At 44.1% G+C, this 22008-nt stretch overlaps 3 protein-coding genes across 4 annotated transcripts in view; 2 read left to right on the top strand and 1 right to left on the bottom strand.

Annotated features, from left to right (window-relative positions):
• Positions 1-11079, top strand: part of LOC110507127 (nucleoredoxin) — an 88183-nt gene extending 77104 nt beyond the window's left edge. The window contains exons 6-8 of the mRNA XM_036965791.2: positions 19-198; positions 1589-1713; positions 9948-11079. Coding sequence (XP_036821686.1) covers positions 19-198; positions 1589-1713; positions 9948-10130 — 488 coding nt within the window. The 3' untranslated portion in view covers positions 10131-11079. The remainder of the gene's footprint in view (positions 1-18; positions 199-1588; positions 1714-9947) is intronic.
• On the bottom strand, positions 10541-13725 carry mrm3a (mitochondrial rRNA methyltransferase 3a). 2 transcript variants are annotated; one of them, XM_021587996.3, is made up of 4 exons: positions 13276-13725; positions 12837-13081; positions 12565-12732; positions 10541-12414 (listed from the first exon to the last, which is right to left on the bottom strand). In XM_021587996.3, exons 1-4 carry the CDS (start codon positions 13680-13682, stop codon positions 11822-11824), a joined length of 1413 nt encoding a protein of 470 aa, XP_021443671.3. In that variant the 5' UTR covers positions 13683-13725; the 3' UTR covers positions 10541-11821. The 2 variants fall into 2 exon arrangements, with proteins under 2 accessions (XP_021443671.3, XP_090079733.1); XM_090223607.1 differs by having other exon boundaries at positions 12565-12714; positions 13276-13682.
• Positions 13416-20459, top strand: LOC110507769 (glyoxalase domain-containing protein 4). Its single transcript, XM_021587997.3, has 10 exons — positions 13416-13736; positions 13931-14121; positions 14286-14335; positions 14489-14609; positions 14681-14825; positions 16749-16882; positions 17129-17215; positions 19314-19427; positions 19510-19596; positions 19688-20459. The coding sequence occupies exons 2-10, from the start codon at positions 14032-14034 to the stop codon at positions 19751-19753; spliced, it is 894 nt and encodes a 297-aa protein (XP_021443672.1). The 5' UTR covers positions 13416-13736; positions 13931-14031; the 3' UTR covers positions 19754-20459.
• The last annotated feature ends 1549 nt before the right edge of the window (positions 20460-22008 follow it).

Genomic DNA, 22008 nt, shown 5'->3' with positions numbered 1-22008 from the left:
TCCACACTCCCTCCCCAGGTATTCCCACCCTTATTCTGCTGGACACGGAAGGTCACATGATCACGCGACAGGGCCGTGTGGAGGTGCTGAATGACCCAGAGTGTCGGCTCTTCCCCTGGCACCCCAGGCCCGTACTGGAGCTCAGCGAGTCCAACGCCGTGCAGCTCCACGAGGGGCCCTGCCTCGTGCTCTTTGTGGGTGAGTAGATGAGTGGATGACCATTTCAATGTCAGTCCCTACCGTGCACCTCCACGAGAGGCCCTACCTCGTGCTCTTTGTGGGTGAATGGAGGAGCATTCAGTGCTGGTTTCTACCAAAACAATCCTTTAGACTATGTAGAGTAGTACATTCTAAAGAATATTGTGCAAGTAGTAAAAGTGAACAGATCAGTTGTAAGGCCGCATGCTATTTTAAAGTTTGAGAACATGCAAGAGTAGGGTAGAGAGAAGGATGAGAAGAAAATGGTCTGTCTGTCTGTTAAGCTGTTAGCAGTGAGAGAGATGGCAGAGATGGATGCCATGCTTTGCTAAGTGGCTCAGGCCGAAGTGGACAGGACAGCCAGCAGGCCAGACGACACAATAATAAAGCAATGTGAGAATGGAGTGACCGGGTGCACACTGATGACCTCAGGCCACCCTAAGATCAGATCCAAAGGGCTCAACCACAGACCATCTGCTCTCCTCCGTTTGCCTCCTCACTCATCTGTCTGTTCACTCACCCCCTCTCTCCTCCCGTCCTGCACATTCTTTCTCTCCTTTTTCTCATGGCTGTTTTTCTTTCTCTCTTCATCCTGTCCCCTCTCTCTGGCCTTTCTCTCTTCATTCTGTCCTCTCGCTGGCCTTTCTCTCTTCACCCTGTCCCCTCTCGCTGGCCTTTCTCTCTTCACCTGTCCCCTCTCTGGCCTTTCTCTCTTCATCCTGTCCCCTCTCTCTGGCCTTTCTCTCTTCATCCTGTCCCCTCTCTTTGGCCTTTCTCTCTTCATCCTGTCCCCTCTCTGGCCTTTCTCTCTTCACCCTGTCCCCTCTCTCTGGCCTTTCTCTCTTCATCCTGTCCTCTCTCTGGCCTTTCTCTCTTCATCCTGTCCCCTCTCTCTGGCCTTTCTCTCTTCATCCTGTCCCCTCTCTCTGGCCTTTCTCTCTTCATCCTGTCCCCTCTCTCTGGCCTTTCTCTCTTCATCCTGTCCCCTCTCTCTGGCCTTTCTCTCTTCATCCTGTCCCCTCTCTCTGGCCTTTCTCTCTTCATCCTGTCCTCTCTCTCTGGCCTTTCTCTCTTCATCCTGTCCTCTCTCTCTGGCCTTTCTCTCTTCATCCTGTCCTCTCTCTCTGGCCTTTCTCTCTTCATCCTGTCCTCTCTCTCTGGCCTTTCTCTCTTCATCCTGTCCTCTCTCTCTGGCCTTTCTCTCTTCATCCTGTCCTCTCTCTCTGGCCTTTCTCTCTTCATCCTGTCCTCTCTCTGGTCTTCATACATTCACACCCAGTTTTCACTCTCCTCTGTCTCACTCTCTCTCTCACACACACATTATCTCTCTCAACCTTTACTCTTTATCCTCTTTTCATACATTTGACACCTGTGTTTCTCTCTTGTTCAGATGCGGAGGAGGAGGGAGAGCTGGAGCCGGCGAAGGAGCTGATCCAGCCAATCGCAGAGAAGATCATGGCTAAGTACAAAGCCAAGGAGGAGGAGACACCACTGCTCTTCTTCGTGGCTGGAGAGGTTAGATAGTGGACACATGCACATGCACACGCGCACACACACACACACACACACCTCCAGCTGACCTAGATGAGAATATTCACACCTGATGAAATCTGTCTTCACTTTTGGTGTTTTAGTTGTTTTGCATTCTTGTCTTGTGTACTGTACATCTCTACTGTGGGCATCTGTCTCTGTGTGTGATTGCTTGTTGCTATGCTCTGGTATGATGTTCCATCTGCTTTAGTTATCACATATCATAATCCTCTGGTAGAGAACACCAACCGACACACAAATGTGTGTGTGTGTTGGGGTGGCAGGTAGCCTAGTGGTTAGAGGGTTGGGCTAGTAACCGAAAGGTTGCCTGATTGAATCCCCGAGCTGACATGGTACAAATCTGTTGTTCTGCCCCTGAACAAGGCAGTTAACCCACTGTTTCTAGGCCGTCATTGTACATAAGAATTTGTTCTCAATTTACTTGCCCGGTTAAATAAAAAAAAATATATAAAAAATAAGCTACAGTATAATATCAGAGGGGCAGTTTCTGAGGGATGAAACCCTCTTTCACTTTTATGTGAGACAAACCACACGGCCCATGGCCCAGAATTCAGCTGGCCGTCTGTCTGATGATAGCTGTTCTCCCTCTATCCGCAGAACAGCTTTGCACCTCTCCCTCCCGAATCCTCTATCTCCCCCTCGATCCTTCCGCCAGCCCTCAGTGCAGGAGGGATCATGGAATTATCTTGACTCTTGTTATCTCTTGTTTTTCCTTCTCATCCTTTCTGGAACTTGTGGAGTTAGCAGCAGGGGCAGCCATAATTACCAGATTAGCTAGCTCCCCTTCTCCTCCTCTCCCCTGCTCACAGGGCTCAGAGCTCGGGGAGGTCAGGACGCTGTCCCATGTCAGATGGTCTAGGTTTCAGCCATGGGGGACTGCACAGGTGCTCCCTCTCTGTCCTGTCTGACCATCTGCCTGGCTGCCTGAGGCCACACGGCTCTCATGACAGCCTTGAAATGCCACAGCCACAGACAGACCGAAGGACTGACGCGTTCACATGTCACAGACAGGCACTGTGGCTAAGACAAGATACTAACACCCTCTCTCTTTACCGTTCACTTGTTTTGGGGATTTATTGCATATTAAATGGTATTTCTGTTCATCCGGACTCGACCCATTCTAATGAATGCTTTCTAGGTGCATGTTCAATCTGGCACCCCTGGTAGTCTATAGCAGGCAGGTACAGTTTTCTCATCGTCTGGGTTACATGTAGCTTCACCAGCACTGGATCTGTTCCAGACTGGGATAGTCCCAAATGGCACCCAACTCCCTATATAGTGCATTACTTTTTACCAGAGCTCTATGGGGAATAGGGTACCATTTTGGATGCAGCCTGTGTATACCCTGTTAGATATCACTCCCTGCCATGGACCCATTGGGCTCTGTTATATTGGGCTCTCTGTTATACATGATGGACCCCCATGCAGCCTACTGGTTGAGGCCTGCCTGCATGTGGCTAGACCAGGCCCTGTCTGCCAGCTGCTGGGGAAGGTTTATCAGTGAGACAGCACTATGCTGGCAGACCCACAGGGAGAGCCTGGCCTGCAGAAAATGAGGGGATCTCATTACCCCGCTATGTCACACAGGGGCTGAGAGAAACTGACTGGCAACCTACAGTAGAACAATTGGAAGACACCCTATTCACACAGAAAATGAATGGGGATTGATTGATGTGTGATTGCAATAAAGATGTCTACTGTAATTTAGAAATGTTTCTATCAGTACACTACATGACCAAAAGTATGTGGACAACTGCTCCTTGAACATTTCATTCCAAAATCATGGGCATTAATATGGAGTTGGTCCCCCCCTGTGCTGCTATAACAGCCTCCACTCTTCTGGGAAGGCTTTCCACAAGATGTTGGAACATTGCTGCGGGGACTTGCTTCAATTCAGCCACAAGAGCATTAGTGAGGTCGGGCACTGATGTTGGTCGATTAGGCCTGGCTCGCAGTAGGCACGCCCAATTCATCCCAAAGGTGTTCGATGGGGTTGAGGCCAGGGCACTAAGCAGGCCAGTCAAGTTCTCTTTATGTAGTGTTGTCTCTCTTGTCGTGATGTGTGTTTTTCCCTATATTTATTTTAATCACAGCCCCCATCCCTGCAGGAGGTATTTTGCCTTTTGGTAGGCCGTCATTGTAAATAAGAATTTGTTCTTAACTGACTTGCCTAGTTAAATAAAAGGTCAAATTAAAAATTGCATTTAAAAAAGTTATTCCACACCGATCTTGACAAACCATGTCTGTATGGACCTCGCTTTGTGCACAGGGGCATTTTCATGCTGAAACAGGAAAGGGCCTTCCCCAAACTGTTGCCACAAAGTTGGAATTAGAGAATCGTCTACAATGTCATTGTATGCTGTAGTGTCAAGATTTCCCTTCACTGGAACTAAGGGGCTGTGCCCGAACCATGAAAAAAAAGCCCCAGACCATTATTCCTCCTCCACCAAATTTTAGTTTGCACTATGCATTTGGGCAGGTAGCGTTCTCCTGGCATCCACCAAACACAGATTCCAATGGCAGCAAGCTTTACAACACTCCAGCCAACACTTGGCATTGGGCATGATGATCTTAGGCTTGTGTGCGGCTGCTCAGTAATGGGAACTCATTATATAAAACTCCCGACGAACAGTTCTTGTGCTGATTTTGCTTCCAGAGCCAGTTTGGAACTCGGTAGTGAGTATTTTTACTCGCTTCAGCACTCTGCTGTCTGGTTCTGTGAGCTTGTGTGGCCTACCACTTCGCAGCTGAGCCTTTGTTGCTCCTCAACGTTTCCACTTCACAATAACAGCACTTACAGTTGACCGGAGCAACTCTAGCAGGGAAGACATTTTATTAACTGACCTGTTGGAAAGGTGGCATCCTATGACGGTGCCCCGTTGAATGTCACTGAGCTCTTCAGTTAGACCATTCTACTGCCAATGTTTGTCTACCTGTCAGCAACCAGTGTGGCTGAAATAGCCGAATCCACTAAGTTGAAGGGGTGTCCATGTAACAGTATTGCTTCCGTCCCTCTCCTCGCCCCTACTTGGGCTTGAACCAGGGAACCTCTGCACACATAGATAACAGCCACTCTCAAAGCATCATTACCCAAGGGGAACAACTACTTCAAGGTCTCAGAGCGAGTGACGTCACCGATTGAAACGCTATTAGTGAGCACTCCGCTAACTAGCTAGCCATTTCACATCGGTTACACTCACCCCCCTTTTGACCTCCTCCTTTTCTGCAGCAACCAGTGATCTGGGTCAACAGCATCAATGTGACAGTATTGCTTCCGTCCCTCTCCTCGCCCCTACCTGGGCTCGAACCAGGGATCCTCTGCACACATAGAAACGCTATTAGCGCGCACCCTGCCAACTAGCTAGCCATTTCACATCGGTTACATCCACATACTTTTGTGTATATTATTTTTATTTTATTGACTATTTTCTATATAATTGACTCAATGGGATATTTAGGGTCTAGTTGTTGTCTTTGCCTTGACTCTTCCCAGGTATAACCAGGAATAGGAGATCCTGACAATAGTTTAGTCTGCCGCCAGTCTCACCTGCTAACCTCCCTGACCCCAGGGTTCAAAGGTTGAGGCCTGTGTCACACTGTTGTGAGCCAGACAGGTTGGCCTCCACTAGTTATTTATGTCCAAGCAGTGTGGCGTTTATAAAACACTTGTCTCCTGTTTACCTTACTGGCAGTACAGTTCAACAGTTAGAAGAAATTAAACAATTAAAAGAAGCCAATATCCTCACAGGCAAATCCCTGTCATTTAGGACAACCATATACCTACTGATTAAATAATATGTTACATATAACACTTTTCACAAGATCTAACAGCGCTTTACAAGGGCGTTATCTTACAAAGTGTGTAAACATACAGGGTCTAGCTGGCCTATTTCCTATCCTTTGAAAAAGTGATTCTCAGTGACATGGGTTTCCAGCCTCCCATTGATACAGACTGATTGTTCAGCCAATCATATCGCTGTGCCAATTGTATCCTGAATTTTACAACACCTGGAGAACTCTCATGCTGACCAATCAGTAGGCTGCTGCCCAGGCCGTCTGGCCAATGGGAGCTTCTTATCTTTGAAGGTCCTTGTCTGATGACGGTCATCTACTCTGTTGAATGCCACAGTCCCTCTACAATGGGCAGAATAAACCTGACAGAGGTCGACCGATTTTCAAGTTTTCATAATCGGAAATCGGTATTTTTGGATACCGATTTGGCTGAATATTTGTAAAATTTTAACACCTTTATTTAACTAGGCAAGTCAGTTAAGAACACATTCTTATTTTCAATGACGGCCTAGGAACAGTGGGTTAACTGCCTTGTTCAGGGGCAGAACAACAGATTTTTACCTTGTCAGCTAGGGGATTCAATCTTGCAACATTACGATTAACTAGTCCAACTCTCTAACCACCTGCCTTACATTGCACTCCACGAGGAGCCTGCCTGTTACGTGAATGCAGTAAGAAGCCAAGGTAAGTTGCTAGCTAGCATTAAACTTATCTTATAAAAAAACAATCAATCAATCATAATCACTAGTTAACCACACGTGGTTGATATTACTAGTTTATCTAGCGTGTCCTGCGTTGCACATAATCGGTGCGCATTCGCGAAAAAGGACTGACGTTGCGCCAACGTGTACCTAACCATACTCATCAATGCCTTTTTTTAAATTAATACACAAGTATATATTTTTAAACCTGCATATTTAGTTAATATTGCCTGCTAACATTCATTTATTTTAACTAGGGATAATGTGTCACTTCTCTTGCAACAGAGTCAGGGTATAAGGAGCAGTTTGGGCCGCCTGGCTCGTTGCGAACTGTGTGAAGACTATTTCTTCCTAACAAAGACAGCCAACTTTAACAAAAGCGCATTTGTGGAAAAAAGCACAATCGTTGCACGACTGTACTTAACCATAAACATCAATGCGTTTCTTAAAATCAATACACAGAAGTATATATTTTTAAACCTGCATATTTAGCTAAAAGAAATCCAGGTTAGCAGGCAATACTAACCAGGTGAAATTGAGTCACTTCTCTTGCGTTCATTGCACGCAGAGTCGGGGTATATGCAACAGTTTGGGCCACCTGGCTCGTTTGCCCGAATTTTGCGTAATTATGACATAACATTGAAGGTTGTGCAATGTAACAGGAATATTTAGACTTATGGATGCCACCCGTTAGATAAAATACAGAACGGTTCCGTATTTCACTGAAAGAATAAACGTTTTGTTTGAGATGATAGTTTCCGGATTCGACCATATTAATGACCTAAGGCTCATATTTCTGTGTTATTATGTTATAATTAAGTCTATGATTTGATAAGAGCAGTCTGACTGAGCGATGGTAGGCACAAGCAGGCTCGTAAGCATTCATTCAAACAGCACTTTCGTGCGTTTTGCCAGCAGCTCTTCGCAATGCTTCAAGCATTGCGCTGTTTGACTTCAAGCCTATCAACTCCCGAGATTAGGCTGGTGTAACCGATGTGAAATGGCTAGCTAGTTAGCGGGGTGCGCGCTAATAGTGTTTCAAACGTCACTCGCTCTGAGACTTGAAGTAGTTGTTCCCCTTGCTCTGCAAGGGCCGCAGCTCTTGTGGAGCTATGGGTAACGCTGCTTCGAGGGTGGCTGTTGTCGATGTGTTCCTGGTTCCAGCCCAGGTAGGAGCGAGGAGGGACAGAAGCTGTACTGTTACACTGGCAATACTAAAGTGCCTATAAGAACATCCAATAGTCAAAGGTATATGAAATACAAATCGTATAGAGAGAAATAGTCCTATAATTCCTATAATATCTACAACCTAAAACTTCTTACCTGGGAATATTTAAGATTTGTGCTAAAAGGAACCACCAGCTTTCATATGTTCTGAGCAAGGAACTTAAATGTTAGCCTTCTTACATGGCACATATTGCACTTTTACTTTCTTCTCCAACACTTTTGTTTTTGCATTATCTAAACCAAATTGAACATGTTTAATTATTTACTTGAGGTTAAATTGATGTATTATATTGGGTATTGTTGTAATTGTCATTATTACAAATACGTAAATAAAAATTGGCCGATATCAGCTTTTTTGGTCCTCCAATAATCGGTATCGGCGTTGAAAAATCATAAATCGGTCGACTTCTACCTGACATTGTGCAGTAGGTAGGTTCCATACGGTAAACACACACACAAGCCTTATCACGGCAGTCAGTCAGTGACTGCAGGCCAGACATAGCAGAGCGACTCTTTGTGTTCAGAACTGGGCTGGAGAGGGCGGGGGCTGGCCTCTCTCTCTGTCTCCCTCCTTCTTTCACGGCTGGACTGGTTGCTTTTAATGAAGAACAGTTTACACAGGGTTAGCAGCCACACAAAGGAAGATGCAAGACTTCCCACAGAGAAGACAGCCAGGGAGATTACATCTCTTCATATCTAAGAGGCTGGGAGGCCACGCTGACAGACTCCTCTGTGGTTTCTCTTTCTGTGGTTCCTTTCTAAGGCGATGCCCGAGGATGTATCTTCAAACTGAGCTTGCAGTGTGGAGTCACAGATTTTTAAAGATTGAGAATGGAGCTTGTGGCTACATGAATCATCCTCATAAGTGTAGCAATTACTTTCCTTGGATATTTTTATGAACTTTAATAGGTTTAAGACTCAATGTTCTGCTCCTAGATCAGATTTTAGAGATTCAGAAGAATTGAGCTCTCCAGATTTTACATGCCACAGGATAACTCAACTGTTCTGCTAGCAGGTTTACAACAAGTTGAGGTCAAACTTTGTTGGCATGCATACTTGTCCATTTTAAGTAGAAAATCGACCAAGCTGCTCTTTGAGAGGTCTGAGAGCTGATTGTGCAGTTTAATAAATTTTTAGTTTGAATCGTTTTACTGCCATTTTGCCAGATGACAGGAACATTTGAAAAGCTGTGATTTAATGAGTGCCAATCTTGTGACAGTGCCACCCTGTGGTCGTTCCCTGTAACATCTGTATTTTTTAAATAATATTTTCCATAAGAACAATTTCAATCTTCGATCTCTTCCAAGCCTCTCTCACCCAGAGGGCTTAGTTGAGGGGAAGTCGGCTCATCCTGTCATGAGGAAGCAAGAGACCATCTCAGTCGACGTTAGATACTAGTCTGGCGGCATGTAGCCTAGCGGTTAAGAGCGTTGGGACATTAAACTAAACGTCGCTGGTTCAAATCTCCGAGCTGACTAGGTAAAAAAAATCTGTCGGTGCCCTTGAGGAAGGCACTTAACACTAATTTCTTCTGTAAGTCGCTCTGGATAAGAGCATCTGCTAAATGACAGCTGAAATGTGCGACCTCACATAAATCAACAAAAGTCTTGACTGACTGGAACTAATGCAGCTTTGTTGATTTACTAACTGAAATGACATGCTATTGCAAGTATTGCCAAAAAGTGCCTGTTATTTTCTCTCTGAATAATTGATTGCCCCTCCAAGTGAGTGGGCTGGGGAGCTGCTGCCTGTCTGCTGTGGTGTTATAGTGAGTTATTCTAGGCCCCATCTGTAATTCCCATTTGTTAAATGGTGAGATCTGGGATCTGTGTTTGAGGGCTTGTAAAAGGGCTTGTAAAAAGACATTCAGGTAGTGACAGTTCTGTCCTGACTAACTCTGTCGTCAAAGCTCCACCACACACCCTTTTATACTATTCCTCACCAGGCATGAAGTAATACAACACTCCCTCTTTCTTTCTCCCTCCCTCCCACGCATACACTATTCAAACACGCTGTGATGTGTGTCTGAAGCTTCCCAGCCTTGTAATCCCCCCGTGGGGTGCATGATGGAACCCTGGCTAGCTGGGCACACTGCCTGCAGGAGGAGAGAAGAGAGGTCCCCAGTCTTCAAAACCAAGCAGACATTGAGACTATCACCTTGAGTTGTGAATGAGTAATATTAAGTGGCATAGTTCATCTTGTGTGCTGTCCCAGTTTTATTACCAATATCAAGTCATAACTGATTGAAGCAATTGTTTTTATATTCAGTCATAAGGATGTTAGTAGTTATCTAGCAATTGCTTTTGCATGACACACAGGATAAACTGTTGTTGATAATATGTAGGCTAGTCTACTTCACATGTGATTGTCATAACTTATTTCCCAGGCATAATTGCTACCGCATATAGACAGGTTTGACAGAGTCAGCTGGTAGGCAAGATTGTCATATGATCATGACTGACCCGTCTGTGTTTCCAGGATGACATGAGTGACTCCCTGCGTGACTACACCAACCTCCCAGAGGCAGCACCCCTGCTCACCATCCTGGACATGTCTGCCCGGGCCAAGTACGTTAAGGACGTGGAGGAGATCACACCGGCCGTGGTGGAGACCTTTGTCCAAGACTTCCTGGCTGAGAAGCTCAAACCAGAGCCCATTTAGAGAGCACACCTAGCCAGTGTCCCAAATGGCATCCTATTCCCTATAGTGCACTACTTTTGAAAAGCAATGCACTACATAGGGGACAAGGTGCCATTTGGGGGACACACCTAGAAACCTACGGGACCGAAACCCATAACCCCCATCAAACTCTGACCTCCCAGTTACCACCACCAGCCTCCTCCCCCCCCTTTCTGTCAGAGGAAGTTCTCACTTTTTACAGACATTACCTTTTTTTAGATGTCTTTCTCTCATGGAGTCTTCTCCTTCTCCTGTGGTGCCTTGCATTGACTACAGCCCCTACAGTAATATGGAGATTCTGTTGCTTTTTGGCTTCCAATAGCTTTTTTTAAATCCGTTTCATTATTAGCATTTCTTGAAACTAGAAGAAACCACACAATTTTGACCCAATGGACTTGACATGTCTCTTTATTACCTTTGCTGAACCCACATTGCTTTTGTTTTCCAAAATGTGCTGAGAAAGAATAAAATGATTGCAACAAATTTTCTAAGTTCTATAGTTGTAATTTACAAATATGCAGTGCAGAAAATGTCCTGAACTTCAGTTTAATGTAACTGTCTTAATGTTCTTCTGTTTTAGAGGTGCTGCATAAATGTTAAGATTTCCCTGGTTTAAAAGGTCATTTTGTTTTGTATTGCATCTGGCTTTGTGTGTCATGGGATTTCAAATACTATTCACTTGTCTTGTTCTACAATGAAGTGAGTGATAGTCAGCTCTACCCAATTAAGTTTCCATCTCAACCACCATGACATTTAAGAGGATTTTCTGTGAAGATCCCATCTATTGAAAAGGCCAGATATTTTTGAAGGCACAAAAATGGCATTAAAATCCACCTTAGCAACTAAGTGTTGGAAGTATGAATTCACATTTGTCACTCCCTGGTTGTCTCTAGTCATGACTTCACAGCCATTAAAATTCACTGTTAAGCACTATTGTCTTATGTTGTCAACTTCCTCTATCCATGAGGCCAGTTGTATTCCATTGGGAGAAAATGTATTTTAGACAGTATTAGCTTGGTATCACTTCTACATGTGTGCATTATTTATATATAATGACTCCAGAAATGTAGTTTCCATTTATATTTCTAATTTTAAAAAACAAAATCAAGTGTACTGTTCTTTGTCAGGCATTTGTACACAACCCATATGTTTACAGTATAAGAAAACTAAGTATTTCACACCTTTCACATGCAGTACTGTTTTTTTAACCGTACAACTTCATAACATACAGTAAATGTTCTCAATAAGGTCTCAAGTTGCTTCAGGTGCCACCTTGTGGTTACTATGATAATTGCTTTCAGGCCTGTTAGATGGACAGATTATTTCCCTTGCTAAACAGACACACTTAGCACATGTCCAGTATAGAGATTAAGCAGTCAACTGACAGGAAATCTAGAGGCCAACTGCGTGTGGAGACTAAGTGAAGCTTCTAAAGCCACACTGGCAGGAATGTTGGAAGACAATAGAGGAAATATGCAGACAGGAAAGAACACAGAATTTCCACAATGTGAAATGTGTCACTCATTTTACTTAATTTATTAGCTGAGAGTTGAATATGGAAATTAAATCCATCCATATGATTCAGTCTGACATGAGGTGCAGCCAAGAATGTATGCATGGAAAAAGTGACCAACACCAGGAATAACATGTCCATTACACTCCAAATGGATGGATCATGGAAATTGCACCTTAGACTTAGCTTTCCTCCCAGACGTCTCCATTAGGTTCAACAGTTGCCTTCTGCCTTCAAATAGGAGAATGCTGGCTGCCATGGCGGAGTTGAGACTGTCCACTCCAGGGACCACAGGGATAAACAGTCTTTGACCGGCAGTTTTCTCAGCCAATTGGACAGCCTCTAGACTCAGTCCATGAGTCTCTCCACCTATCACAAGACCAGTGTTCCCCTGAGCCCAGCCCTCATGGTACAACTTGGTCTCCAGTCTTGGAAGTGACAGTTCGGAGTCGAAATCTGATTCATATTCCTTATAGTCGAAATCTGATTCATATTCCTTATAGCGCATGTCTTTACAATTAGGCCTGCTACTCACCCATCCATATTCCCCCATCTTTGAAGGTTTGTTGGACTGGTTTGCTTCCTCAGCTACTTCTTTCTCAGAGCCACTGCAGTTATCTGCCACGTGGACAGTCACCAACTTTGGCAGCTGGTTTTGAATGTCGTCCCAGTCCAAGCTGGGGAAGATGGGAAGGCGGAAATGGGCACCCATCGCTGCTCGCAGCACCTTAGGTTCCCAAGCGTCCACACAACCTGTGAAAATAGACATACACAAGATACTTAGTGAAAGACACATTCAGAGTAGTGCACAGGTTTATACACAGCAATTCCTCTATCAGCTCCACTCGAAATGGCATCATGGACTTGGATTATGCCCATTCCCAGCTTATCATCATGACATACCCTTGGTGAGCAGGACATTGTGGCAGCCTGCAGCAACAGCACAGCGCAGGATGGTGCCCAGGTTCCCAGGGTCCCGCACGTTGTCGCAGATCAGGGACAGCGGCACAGACTGACCACGCTGGTCCTGAGGGAATGTCAGCCGGGATGGGTCTGGCCGAGAAAATATGGCTACAAGGGGTAAGTAAGCGTTGTCAATTTACAGTACTCATTCTCAACAATATATGTAGAACTTCAAAAGCATTCTGAAAATGAAAACATGCAGCCCATCATACCTATCACTCCTTGTGGAGCTACAAGGTCAGACCAGATCTTGATGTCCTCAAACTTGACTTTGACCAGAGTGGCCCGCTTCAGTTTGTCCAAGGGGAGATCACACAGTCTGTCCACAGAACTGAAGAACACCATCTGAGGGTTGGCTCCAGCAGCCAGGGCATCGCAGATCAGGCGTCTCCCCTCCAACAGGATCTTACCCTGGTGCTCCCGAAACGTCCTGGAGCAAGCCACACTCACTACCCTCCTGGGAGATGGAGAGAGGGTAAAAGAGGTCATGATATCTGGGCTGAACATCAGCTAACAAACTAAGCCTACATGCAAACATACATAACAATCCCGTAGTTACTAGACCTCTACTGGCCACTATAATTAAATAGGATATATTCACTCAACTAACATTAAACATAGGGTCGATAGCCAACATGCACTGAGACTTACGCCAATCTTTTGTCACCAGGTAAGGCCCTTTCGAATTTGAGGCCTCCTAGTTGGTCCTTCAGATTGGTTGTATGTTCCGACGTTGTGGATGCATTGCCATTTCTGGCACTCCATGACATGCTGCTAACACGTTTATTAGTGGCCTCATTTTTTAAAATGGCGTTGACAGTGGACTCCCTCATTTTGGACGCAACTTTTTGAGACTGCTTGTTGACTATTTGATCTGACCTCTGTTTCGATGTTGGAGAGGTCGTCTCACTATCAGGATACAACACCTTCACGGGCCTCCTTTTCAATGCTCGCACGTATCTCTTTGAATCTACGATACAGTCGTTACTTTTTTTCAGAATATTACTTCGTTCCGCTACAAGAATATGCCAAAACATGGCTCTCACGAACGCCGCCATATTTGCTACAACAGTAAGAAGAGAGAGTGATAACGTTCGACAGTATGACGATTGGTTGGTTTATACCATTATAAAGGGGGGTGGGTAATCCAAGTAAAACATATTTTATGTTGGCAATACTGATTTGTAAAACAATATTAGATGCTTAACTTTTAATTTAAATACTCCTCGTTATCTTGAGATAGATTTTGGATCTGCGATTGAGTTGCAAATAATTTTAAGTGTACCGAAAATGTTGTCTTCCATAGAATCGATACCAGAGCAATCGATTGCAAGGCTCCTCAATCGACGTATACAAACTGAGCGTGACATATAATCGTATAGTACATAGCAAACTCACCGGGTGAACATGGCTTCGAGTCGAGCCTTGCATTTTGTTTTCAAAGTGGGTGACAGAAGAAAAACGGCCACCTTTTACCGAGATGTGCTCGGCATGAAGGTACATGTTCAGCTCTTTCGTAGAACATCCTCAAACATTGCACAGAGTGTACCACTGTTGCATTCTTTTGTTATGATTGTTCCTCAATGTTGTTCAGTGTTCTGTAAACACGTGATATTGGGGACTAGATCACAGTTTTGTCAAAATCACTGATTTGATTTCAGATTTTGCGTCACGAAGAGTTTGAAGAAGGATGCAAGGCCACTTGTAATGGGTAGGCAGGCTGTCAACTTTACTGTTCAAACCTCCCCTTGAAACGGACTTTGGTCTGTAAACACCTCTTGTGAAAATGGATTGTTTGAATTACTTGTGTAACAATACGGTCACTCCTTCTCTCACGATGCCCTACTTGCTTGTGTGAGTTAAGCCCTTATGATGGAAAATGGAGCAAGACAATGGTCGGCTTTGGTCCAGAAGATGATCACTTTGCGGCTGAGCTGACCTACAATTATGGAGTGGGAGAATATCGCCTTGGCAATGACTTCCTGGTAAGTGAATGGTTGTTCATTAACAACCATATATGTATATTATTTTTAACCCAATGCTAACTCAATTTCAGGGTCTAACTCTGCAGTCTAGCCAGGCTGTCAGTAATGCTAAGCGGCTTGGTTGGCCCCTCATTGAGGTTGGAAAGGCCCTCTATCTGGCTGAGGCTCCAGGAGGTTATCGCTTCTACCTGGTGGACAAAGAACAGCCTCCTAATGGTGGGTCAACATTGCTTTGCACAGAAGATCATTGCTGTAGTATACTGTAAAGTAGAGCAGTAGACCATGTTTATTTTAAAGTCCAGGAGGAAATGAATTAACCTGGGTACCAGTCTGTTTGTGCCATCATGCCAATCCTTGCCATGCCATGTTTGGCTTGCATGGAGTAGGCAAGAGCACAAACAGATCTGGAACCAGTCTAGATATGAATACTCCTTATATTCAGGTAACTGCCAAAATAAAGTAAACACTAACATAGTGTTTTAATAGGGTGTTGAGTCCCCACAACCTGACAGAACAGCTTCAATGCGCCTTGGCATAGATTCTACAAGTGTCTGGAACTTATTGAAGGGATGTGACCTTCATTCTTCTACAATAAATTCCATAATTTGGTGTTTTGTTGATGGTGGTGGAAAATGCTGTCTCAAGCACCACTCCAGAATATCCCATAAGTGTTCAATTGGGTTGAGATCTGGTGACTGACACACACACACACCCTTTAAAACCCCTATGCTCCTTTGATAGCCCTCTTTCAAAGTCACAGATCAAATGTATTTATATAGCCCTTCTTACATCAGCTGATATCTCAAAGTGCTGTACAGAAACCCAGCCTAAAACCCCAAACAGCAAGCAATGCAGATGTAGAAGCACGGTGGCTAGGAAAAACTCCCTAGAAAGGTCAAAACCTAGGAAGAAACCTAGAGAGGAACCAGGCTATGAGGGGTGGCCAGTCCTCATCTGGCTGTGCCAGGCGGAGATAACAGAACATGGCCACAATGTTCATAAATGACCAGCATGGTCAAATAATAATAATCACAGTAGTTGTCGAGGGTGCAGCAAGTCATCACCTCAGGAGTAAATGTCAGTTGGCTTTTCATAGCTGATCATTAAGAGTCTCTACCACTCCCGCTGTCTCTAGAGAGTTGAAAACAGCAGGTCTGGGACAGGTAGCACGTTCAGGGTTCCATAAGCAGGTTCTATAGACAGGCAGAACAGTTGAAACCAGGTGGACTGGGGACAGCAAGGAGTCATCATACCAGGTAGTCCTGAGGCATGGTCCTAGGGCTCAGGTCCTCAGAGAGAGAAAGAGAGAATTAGAGAGAGCATAGTTAAATTCACACAGGACACAGGATAAGACAGGAGAAGTACTCCAGATATAACAAACTGACCCTAGCCCCCCGACACATAAACTACTGCAGCATAAATACTGGAGGCTGAGACAGGAGGGGCCAGGAGACACTGTGGCCCCATCCAATGATACCCCCGGACAGGGCCAAACAGGAAGGATATAACCCCACCCACTTAGCCAAAGCACAGCCCCCACACTACTAGAGGGATATCTTCAACCACCAACTTACCATCCTGAGACAAGGCAGAGTATAGCCCACAAAGATCTCCGCCACGGCACAACCCAAGGGAGGGGGGGGGGCGCCAACCCAGACAGGAAGATCACATCAGTGACTCAACCCACTCAAGTGATGCACCCCTCCTAGGGACGGCATGAAAGAGCACCAGTAAGTAAGCCAGTGACTCAGCCCCTGTAATAGGGTTAGAGGTAGAGAATCCCAGTGGAGAGAGGGGAACCGGCCAGGCAGAGATAGCAAGGGCGGTTCGTTGCAACAGAGCCTTTCCGTTCACCTTCACACTCCTGGGCCAGACTACACTCAATCATATGACCCACTGAAGAGATGAGTCTTCAGTAAAGACAGAGCTCTTCTGCTAGCCATAGTAGCCAAAATAATGGGCAACTGAGCATTTTTATACGTGACCCTAAGCATGATGGGATGTTAAATGCTTAATTAACTCAAGAACCCCACCTGTTTGCAAGCACCCGCTTTCAGAATACTTTGTGTCCCTCGTTTCCTTTAAATTGGCATGTACCTGTATATTGTGAATGTTTATCTGTTTTTCACTTGGTTAAAGATCCTGTACAGAAGGTGTGTCTGGCAGTGTCTGACCTGCAGAAATCAACACACTACTGGTCCTCCCTTTTGGGGATGAAGGTGATAGAGAGACATGAGGAGAAGACTGTGCTGATGGGATTCGCAGACACTCAGGTCCGTGGTGGTACCTTAATTGGGGAGGACGAACTCGTGGTAATGGCTGGAGTGGAATGGTATCAAATACATCAAACAAAAGGTTTCCATGTGGTTGATGCCATTCCATTTGCTCCGTTACGGACATTATGAGCCTTCCTCCCCTCAGCAGCCTCCTGTGTTCTACACTTAGAATGCAACTGTGTTTTTGCAGGAATTAGTAAGATGGTGCTAATGCTAGGTGTGTGTTTTTCTCTATATTTGCAGTGTAAACTAGAGCTTCACAACATTGGTGGGACAGTAGATCATGGGACAGCCTTCGGGCGGATAGCGTTCTCTTGTCCACGTGAGCAGGTGAAGTAATAGATCCTTTTCCAGTACATGACACACTGACGTCACGCGCAGATGCGCCCGACTCTTGGCTGCAGTAAGAAAGCCATCGCCATCTGCGCCCATTCAACAAAGCCTTTTTTGGGTTCTCATATGCATACAATTATGTTTTGATTCTTGCTTGAACAGTCACTAAGACTATATTTGGTTGTGATCTTAGCAAAATAACTATTTTGGATGCAGCAGTTGTTAGCTACAATACTAACGCTCATTGATACAGGCTGTAGCAAAAGCTAGCCAAAGAGCCATTTTACTGGTTGAAGTTTGTGTTTAAGTATAATGCAGTTTATTTTGTGATGATGACACAAACTAAACTCCAATTATAATCCAAAAGTAGTGTGAATTGCACTCGTAAGCAACGTACAGTGCCTTGCAAAAGTATCCATCCCCCTTGGAGTTTTTCCTATTTTGTTGCATTACAATCTGTAATTTAAAGTGATTTTTATTTGGATTTCATGTAATGGACATACACAAAATAGTCCAAATTGGTGTAGTTTCAAAATTGAAAAGTGGTGCGTGCATCACCCCCTTTGCTATGAAGCCCCTAAATAAGATCTGGTGCAACCAATTACCTTCAGAAGTCACATAATTAGTTAAATAAAGTCCACCTGTGTGCAATCTAAGTGTCACATGATCTGTCACATGTTCTCAGTGTATATATACACCTGTTCTGAAAGGCCCTAGAGTCTGCGGCACCAGGAAGACCAAGGAGTTCTCCAAACAGGTAAGGGTCAAAGTTCTGGAGAAGTACAAACAGGTCAGGGACAAAGGGACAAATTAGGGTTGGGTTATAAAAAAATATCCAAAACTTTGAACATCCCATGGAGCACCATTAAATCCATTTATTTAAAAAATGAAAAGAATATGGCACAACAAACCTGCCAAGAGAGGGCTGCCCACCAAATCTCATGGACCAGGCAAGGAGGGCATTAATCAGAGAGGCGACAAAGAGACGAAAGATAACCCTGAAGGAGCTGTAAAGCTCCACAGCTCGAGATTGGAGTATCTGTCCATAGGACCGCTTTACGGAAGTGGCCAAAAAAAGCCATTGCTTAAATAAAAAAATAAGCAAACACACATGTGGGAGAGTCCCCAAACATATGGAAGAAGGTACTCTGGTCAGATGAGACTAAAATTGAGATTTTTGGCCATCAAGGACAACGCTATTTCTGGCGCAAATCCAACACCTCTCATCACCCCGAGAACACCATCGGCAGGGACCGGGAAACTGGTCCGAATTGAAGGAATGATGGGTGGTGCTATGTACAGGGAAATTCTTGAGGGAAACCTGTTTGTCTTCCAGAGATTTGACACTGGGACAGAGGTTCACCTTCCAGCAGGACAATGACCCTAAGCATACTGCTAAAGCAACACTTGAGTGGTTTAAGGGCAAACATTTTAAATGTTTTGAAATGGCTAGTCAAAGCCCAGACCTCAATCCAATTGAGAATCTGTGGTATGATTTAAAGATTGCTGTACGCCAGCGGAACCCATCCAACTTGAAGGAGCTGGAGCAGTTTTGTCTTGCAGAATGGGCAAAAATCCTAGTGGCTAGATGTGCCAAGCTTATAGACACCCCTAGAGACTTGCAGCTATAATTGCTGCAAAAGGTGGCTTTACAAAGTACTGACTTTAAAGGGGGGGGGGGGGGTGAATAGTTATGCACGCTCAAGTTTTCAGAATTTTTTTTGTATTTTATTTCTTGTTTGTTTCACAAATATTTTGCATCTTCAAAGTGGTAGGCATGTTGTGTAAATCTAATGATACAAACCCCCCCAAAATCAATTTTAATACCAGGTTGTAAGGCAACAAAATAGGAAAAATGCCAACGGGGGTGAATACTTTCGTAAGCCACTGTAAATAGAGGCTATTTTTTTCTGCCGTTCTATAAAAACTCCCCCTTGTTCTGCCACCAACTTGCGCACATCGCCCTTGTGCGGCAAAGTTAGCAAAACAAAGTGGTCTATACAATGCTTTAAATTCTTAAATTATTTGCCCCACTGATTCTTTACATACATGCACACAGAAAGCAATATTCAACTATTTGTTTTATTATTTTTAGTTGGCAGATCTTGAAGCCCTGATGACAAAAGAGAACCAGAAAATCCTTACTCCCTTGATTAGCCTGGACACCCCTGGGAAGGCAACAGTAGAAGTGGTCATTTTGGCTGATCCAGTGAGTGCCTTACCAAATTATTAACATGGGTAGACTTGATTCATTATAAATTCTCACATAACTCTGGTCATCTGTCTTCTAGGATGCCCATGAGATCTGCTTTGTGGGAGATGAGGCATTCAGACAACTCTCCCAGATGGACCCCAGTGGAAATGCATTGCTGGATAAGGTTGGTATTTAGAAATATTATACAAATGAAACAATACTTTGCATTATCACAGAGTACATGCTCTTAATCTTTTACCCTAATTTATTTTCAGGCTATGGCTGAAGATAAAAGCGATGACTGGTTTGCCAAGCACAACAAGCAGAAGGCTTCAGCATAAGTGTGAAGAACATAGCTTAGCCATCATGGGTCTTCTGGACATTTCCAACCTTTTGCCCCATATATGGCATTACCCTTCCAGCGGCACAATGTCAGTAGATTTTACTCAACCAGAAGTGTTATTTTGAGATGCTTAGAATGAGACTGAAAGTGTAGCTGTATTTGAGTCATACTGTGGCAGACGCTTGATGATCATAGACCACTTATATTAACCTTGTTTGTGTATGCATTGAAAATAATTGTACCTCTTCAGCTCAATGACATGAGTAAAACACTAATACCTGTGACTTCATGAGAACAGTGCATTTATGGTGAAGAGTAATATCCATGTGAAGTCCTCACACTGCCAAATTGTAGGTAAAGTTTTGTGAAATGTGCAGACATTGGTGGGCGGCCCTTGGTTGAAAAAACAATGAAACGAGGGGGTATATCTCTTGTGGTGTAGAAGCTGTGTCATGTCATGCTCATTGAACTATAATATGGGAAAATCAAACTGAGCAATATCAAAAGGGGATGGCATGAACATTTTCTTGAAGATGGGAGAATTGCCTCACCTTTGCTAACAACTCACTCCAACTACCATTTTCTAGTGATCCCCTTTCTTTGGCATGAGATGAATGACACTGAATAAGAAAGTGTCTAGTTCATTTTTAAACTAGCTGTTCTTGAGTGGTTATGCTGCATAATAAAGGGAGAAGCATGGTAAATAATTGTTCACTGATTGAAAAAGATTAAGTGCAATGTGGCTAGGTGAAAGGTGGGTTGAGTGTGAGGCGTTTCATACTCCGGGTTACAAATTAGTCGACCATTGACTTTTTGGTTGTTTTTTTCTCATCGCGCCTCTGTTTACAGTGTAGACAACACACCTAGAAGATGATGCTGATGCTGCTTTGCCACTGAAAATGTAATGAAGATAAGAACCCTCCGGGCGGGATGAGAACATTTGACACATTCAGATTTTCGACAAGCTGAAAAGGGGATAATACTTGTTAGCTAGCCCCCTAATTACCAAGTTTGCCAACATTGGTTTCAATTGACGCGGTAGCTAGCTAATGTTACGAGGCTATTTACCTAGCCAACTAACGTTAGTTAGCTAGTAACTGACTACTGTTAGTGATGTGAGTATAGTTAGCTAACTCGCTACTCGATACGGTGAACCATTGCTAGCGTTCCATCTTAGCCAGCTAGCTAACGTCATCGTTTCCTTCAAACTTTTTTGTGACAGGTACTGAAGCCAGTTAGCGAACGTTAGCTTACCACAGTCTGGCCCTAGAGCTAGCAAAGTGTAATTTAGTTATCAGATTTTACAGACTAGACATACCAACGTTAACTGGCATGTTATTTAATTGCTCTTGAATAGTGTCTTGCATGCATTTAAATCCTTCGCTAACAAGACAACGTGACATTAAGCTCGAGGTCTCCGGGCTTCAAAGAGGAGCAAAGCTGTCTATTAATTAACCACCGTGTGGCATGGTCATCAAAGGAACCAGCCGCATGACCACAGGTTGTGTGTGACAGAGGGCGCAACATAAGGACAGAATATATCTCCTGCTCATTGTCTTACTAGTACTTCTGCTCCTGATACTGTCTGTCCTACTCTTCAGGTAAGAAGACATGCCTTAAATGGGGGAAGGACACTTACAAAACATTCCTGTCCGATATGCTTCTTTCTGTTGCCAAAACAACTCTTGCCATTTCATCAAATACTGCAGCTGCCCTTTTCTGAAAGTATCTATGCATATCTTTAATTTGGAATACCTGATTCTTGCTACCTGAAAATCACTGTTCATGTGACTTGAAAAATGTAGAGGACCCACAGTTACAACTGAACTGCTGAAGCTTTGTTGTATGAGTTGGGTAAACAATGTCCTGTCTTTGTGCACTAACACAAGTGCCAGCTTGTCCTTTGATGGAACTCAATATGACAGGCAAACAAATGCACACAGCTCTGTTGATGGAGAAGTGAGAGACAAGATTAGTCGTGGCTGATAGGTGCCACGATAATGATGGGAGCATCCCAAAATTACACTCTATTCCCTATGTAGTGCAGTCCTTTTGACCAGTACCCATATCAAAATAAGTGCACTATATAGGAAACAGGGTGCCATTTGGGATGCTGATGATAACTGACCCATGTATAATTTCTTCATGACTGGTGTCATGACGTTGGCCTGGGGGTAGGTTTATGATAGTCATAAATACCTCTTCCCCCCCCATTTTTCCTCTCTCTACCCTACTGATGTTACATTTGCAAAC

This window comes from Oncorhynchus mykiss, chromosome 27 (genome assembly GCF_057628025.1).
Source record: "Oncorhynchus mykiss isolate SJ-2025 chromosome 27, ASM5762802v1, whole genome shotgun sequence".
Classification (NCBI taxonomy): domain Eukaryota; kingdom Metazoa; phylum Chordata; class Actinopteri; order Salmoniformes; family Salmonidae; genus Oncorhynchus; species Oncorhynchus mykiss.
This window is presented reverse-complemented; position numbering and strand designations above follow the sequence as displayed.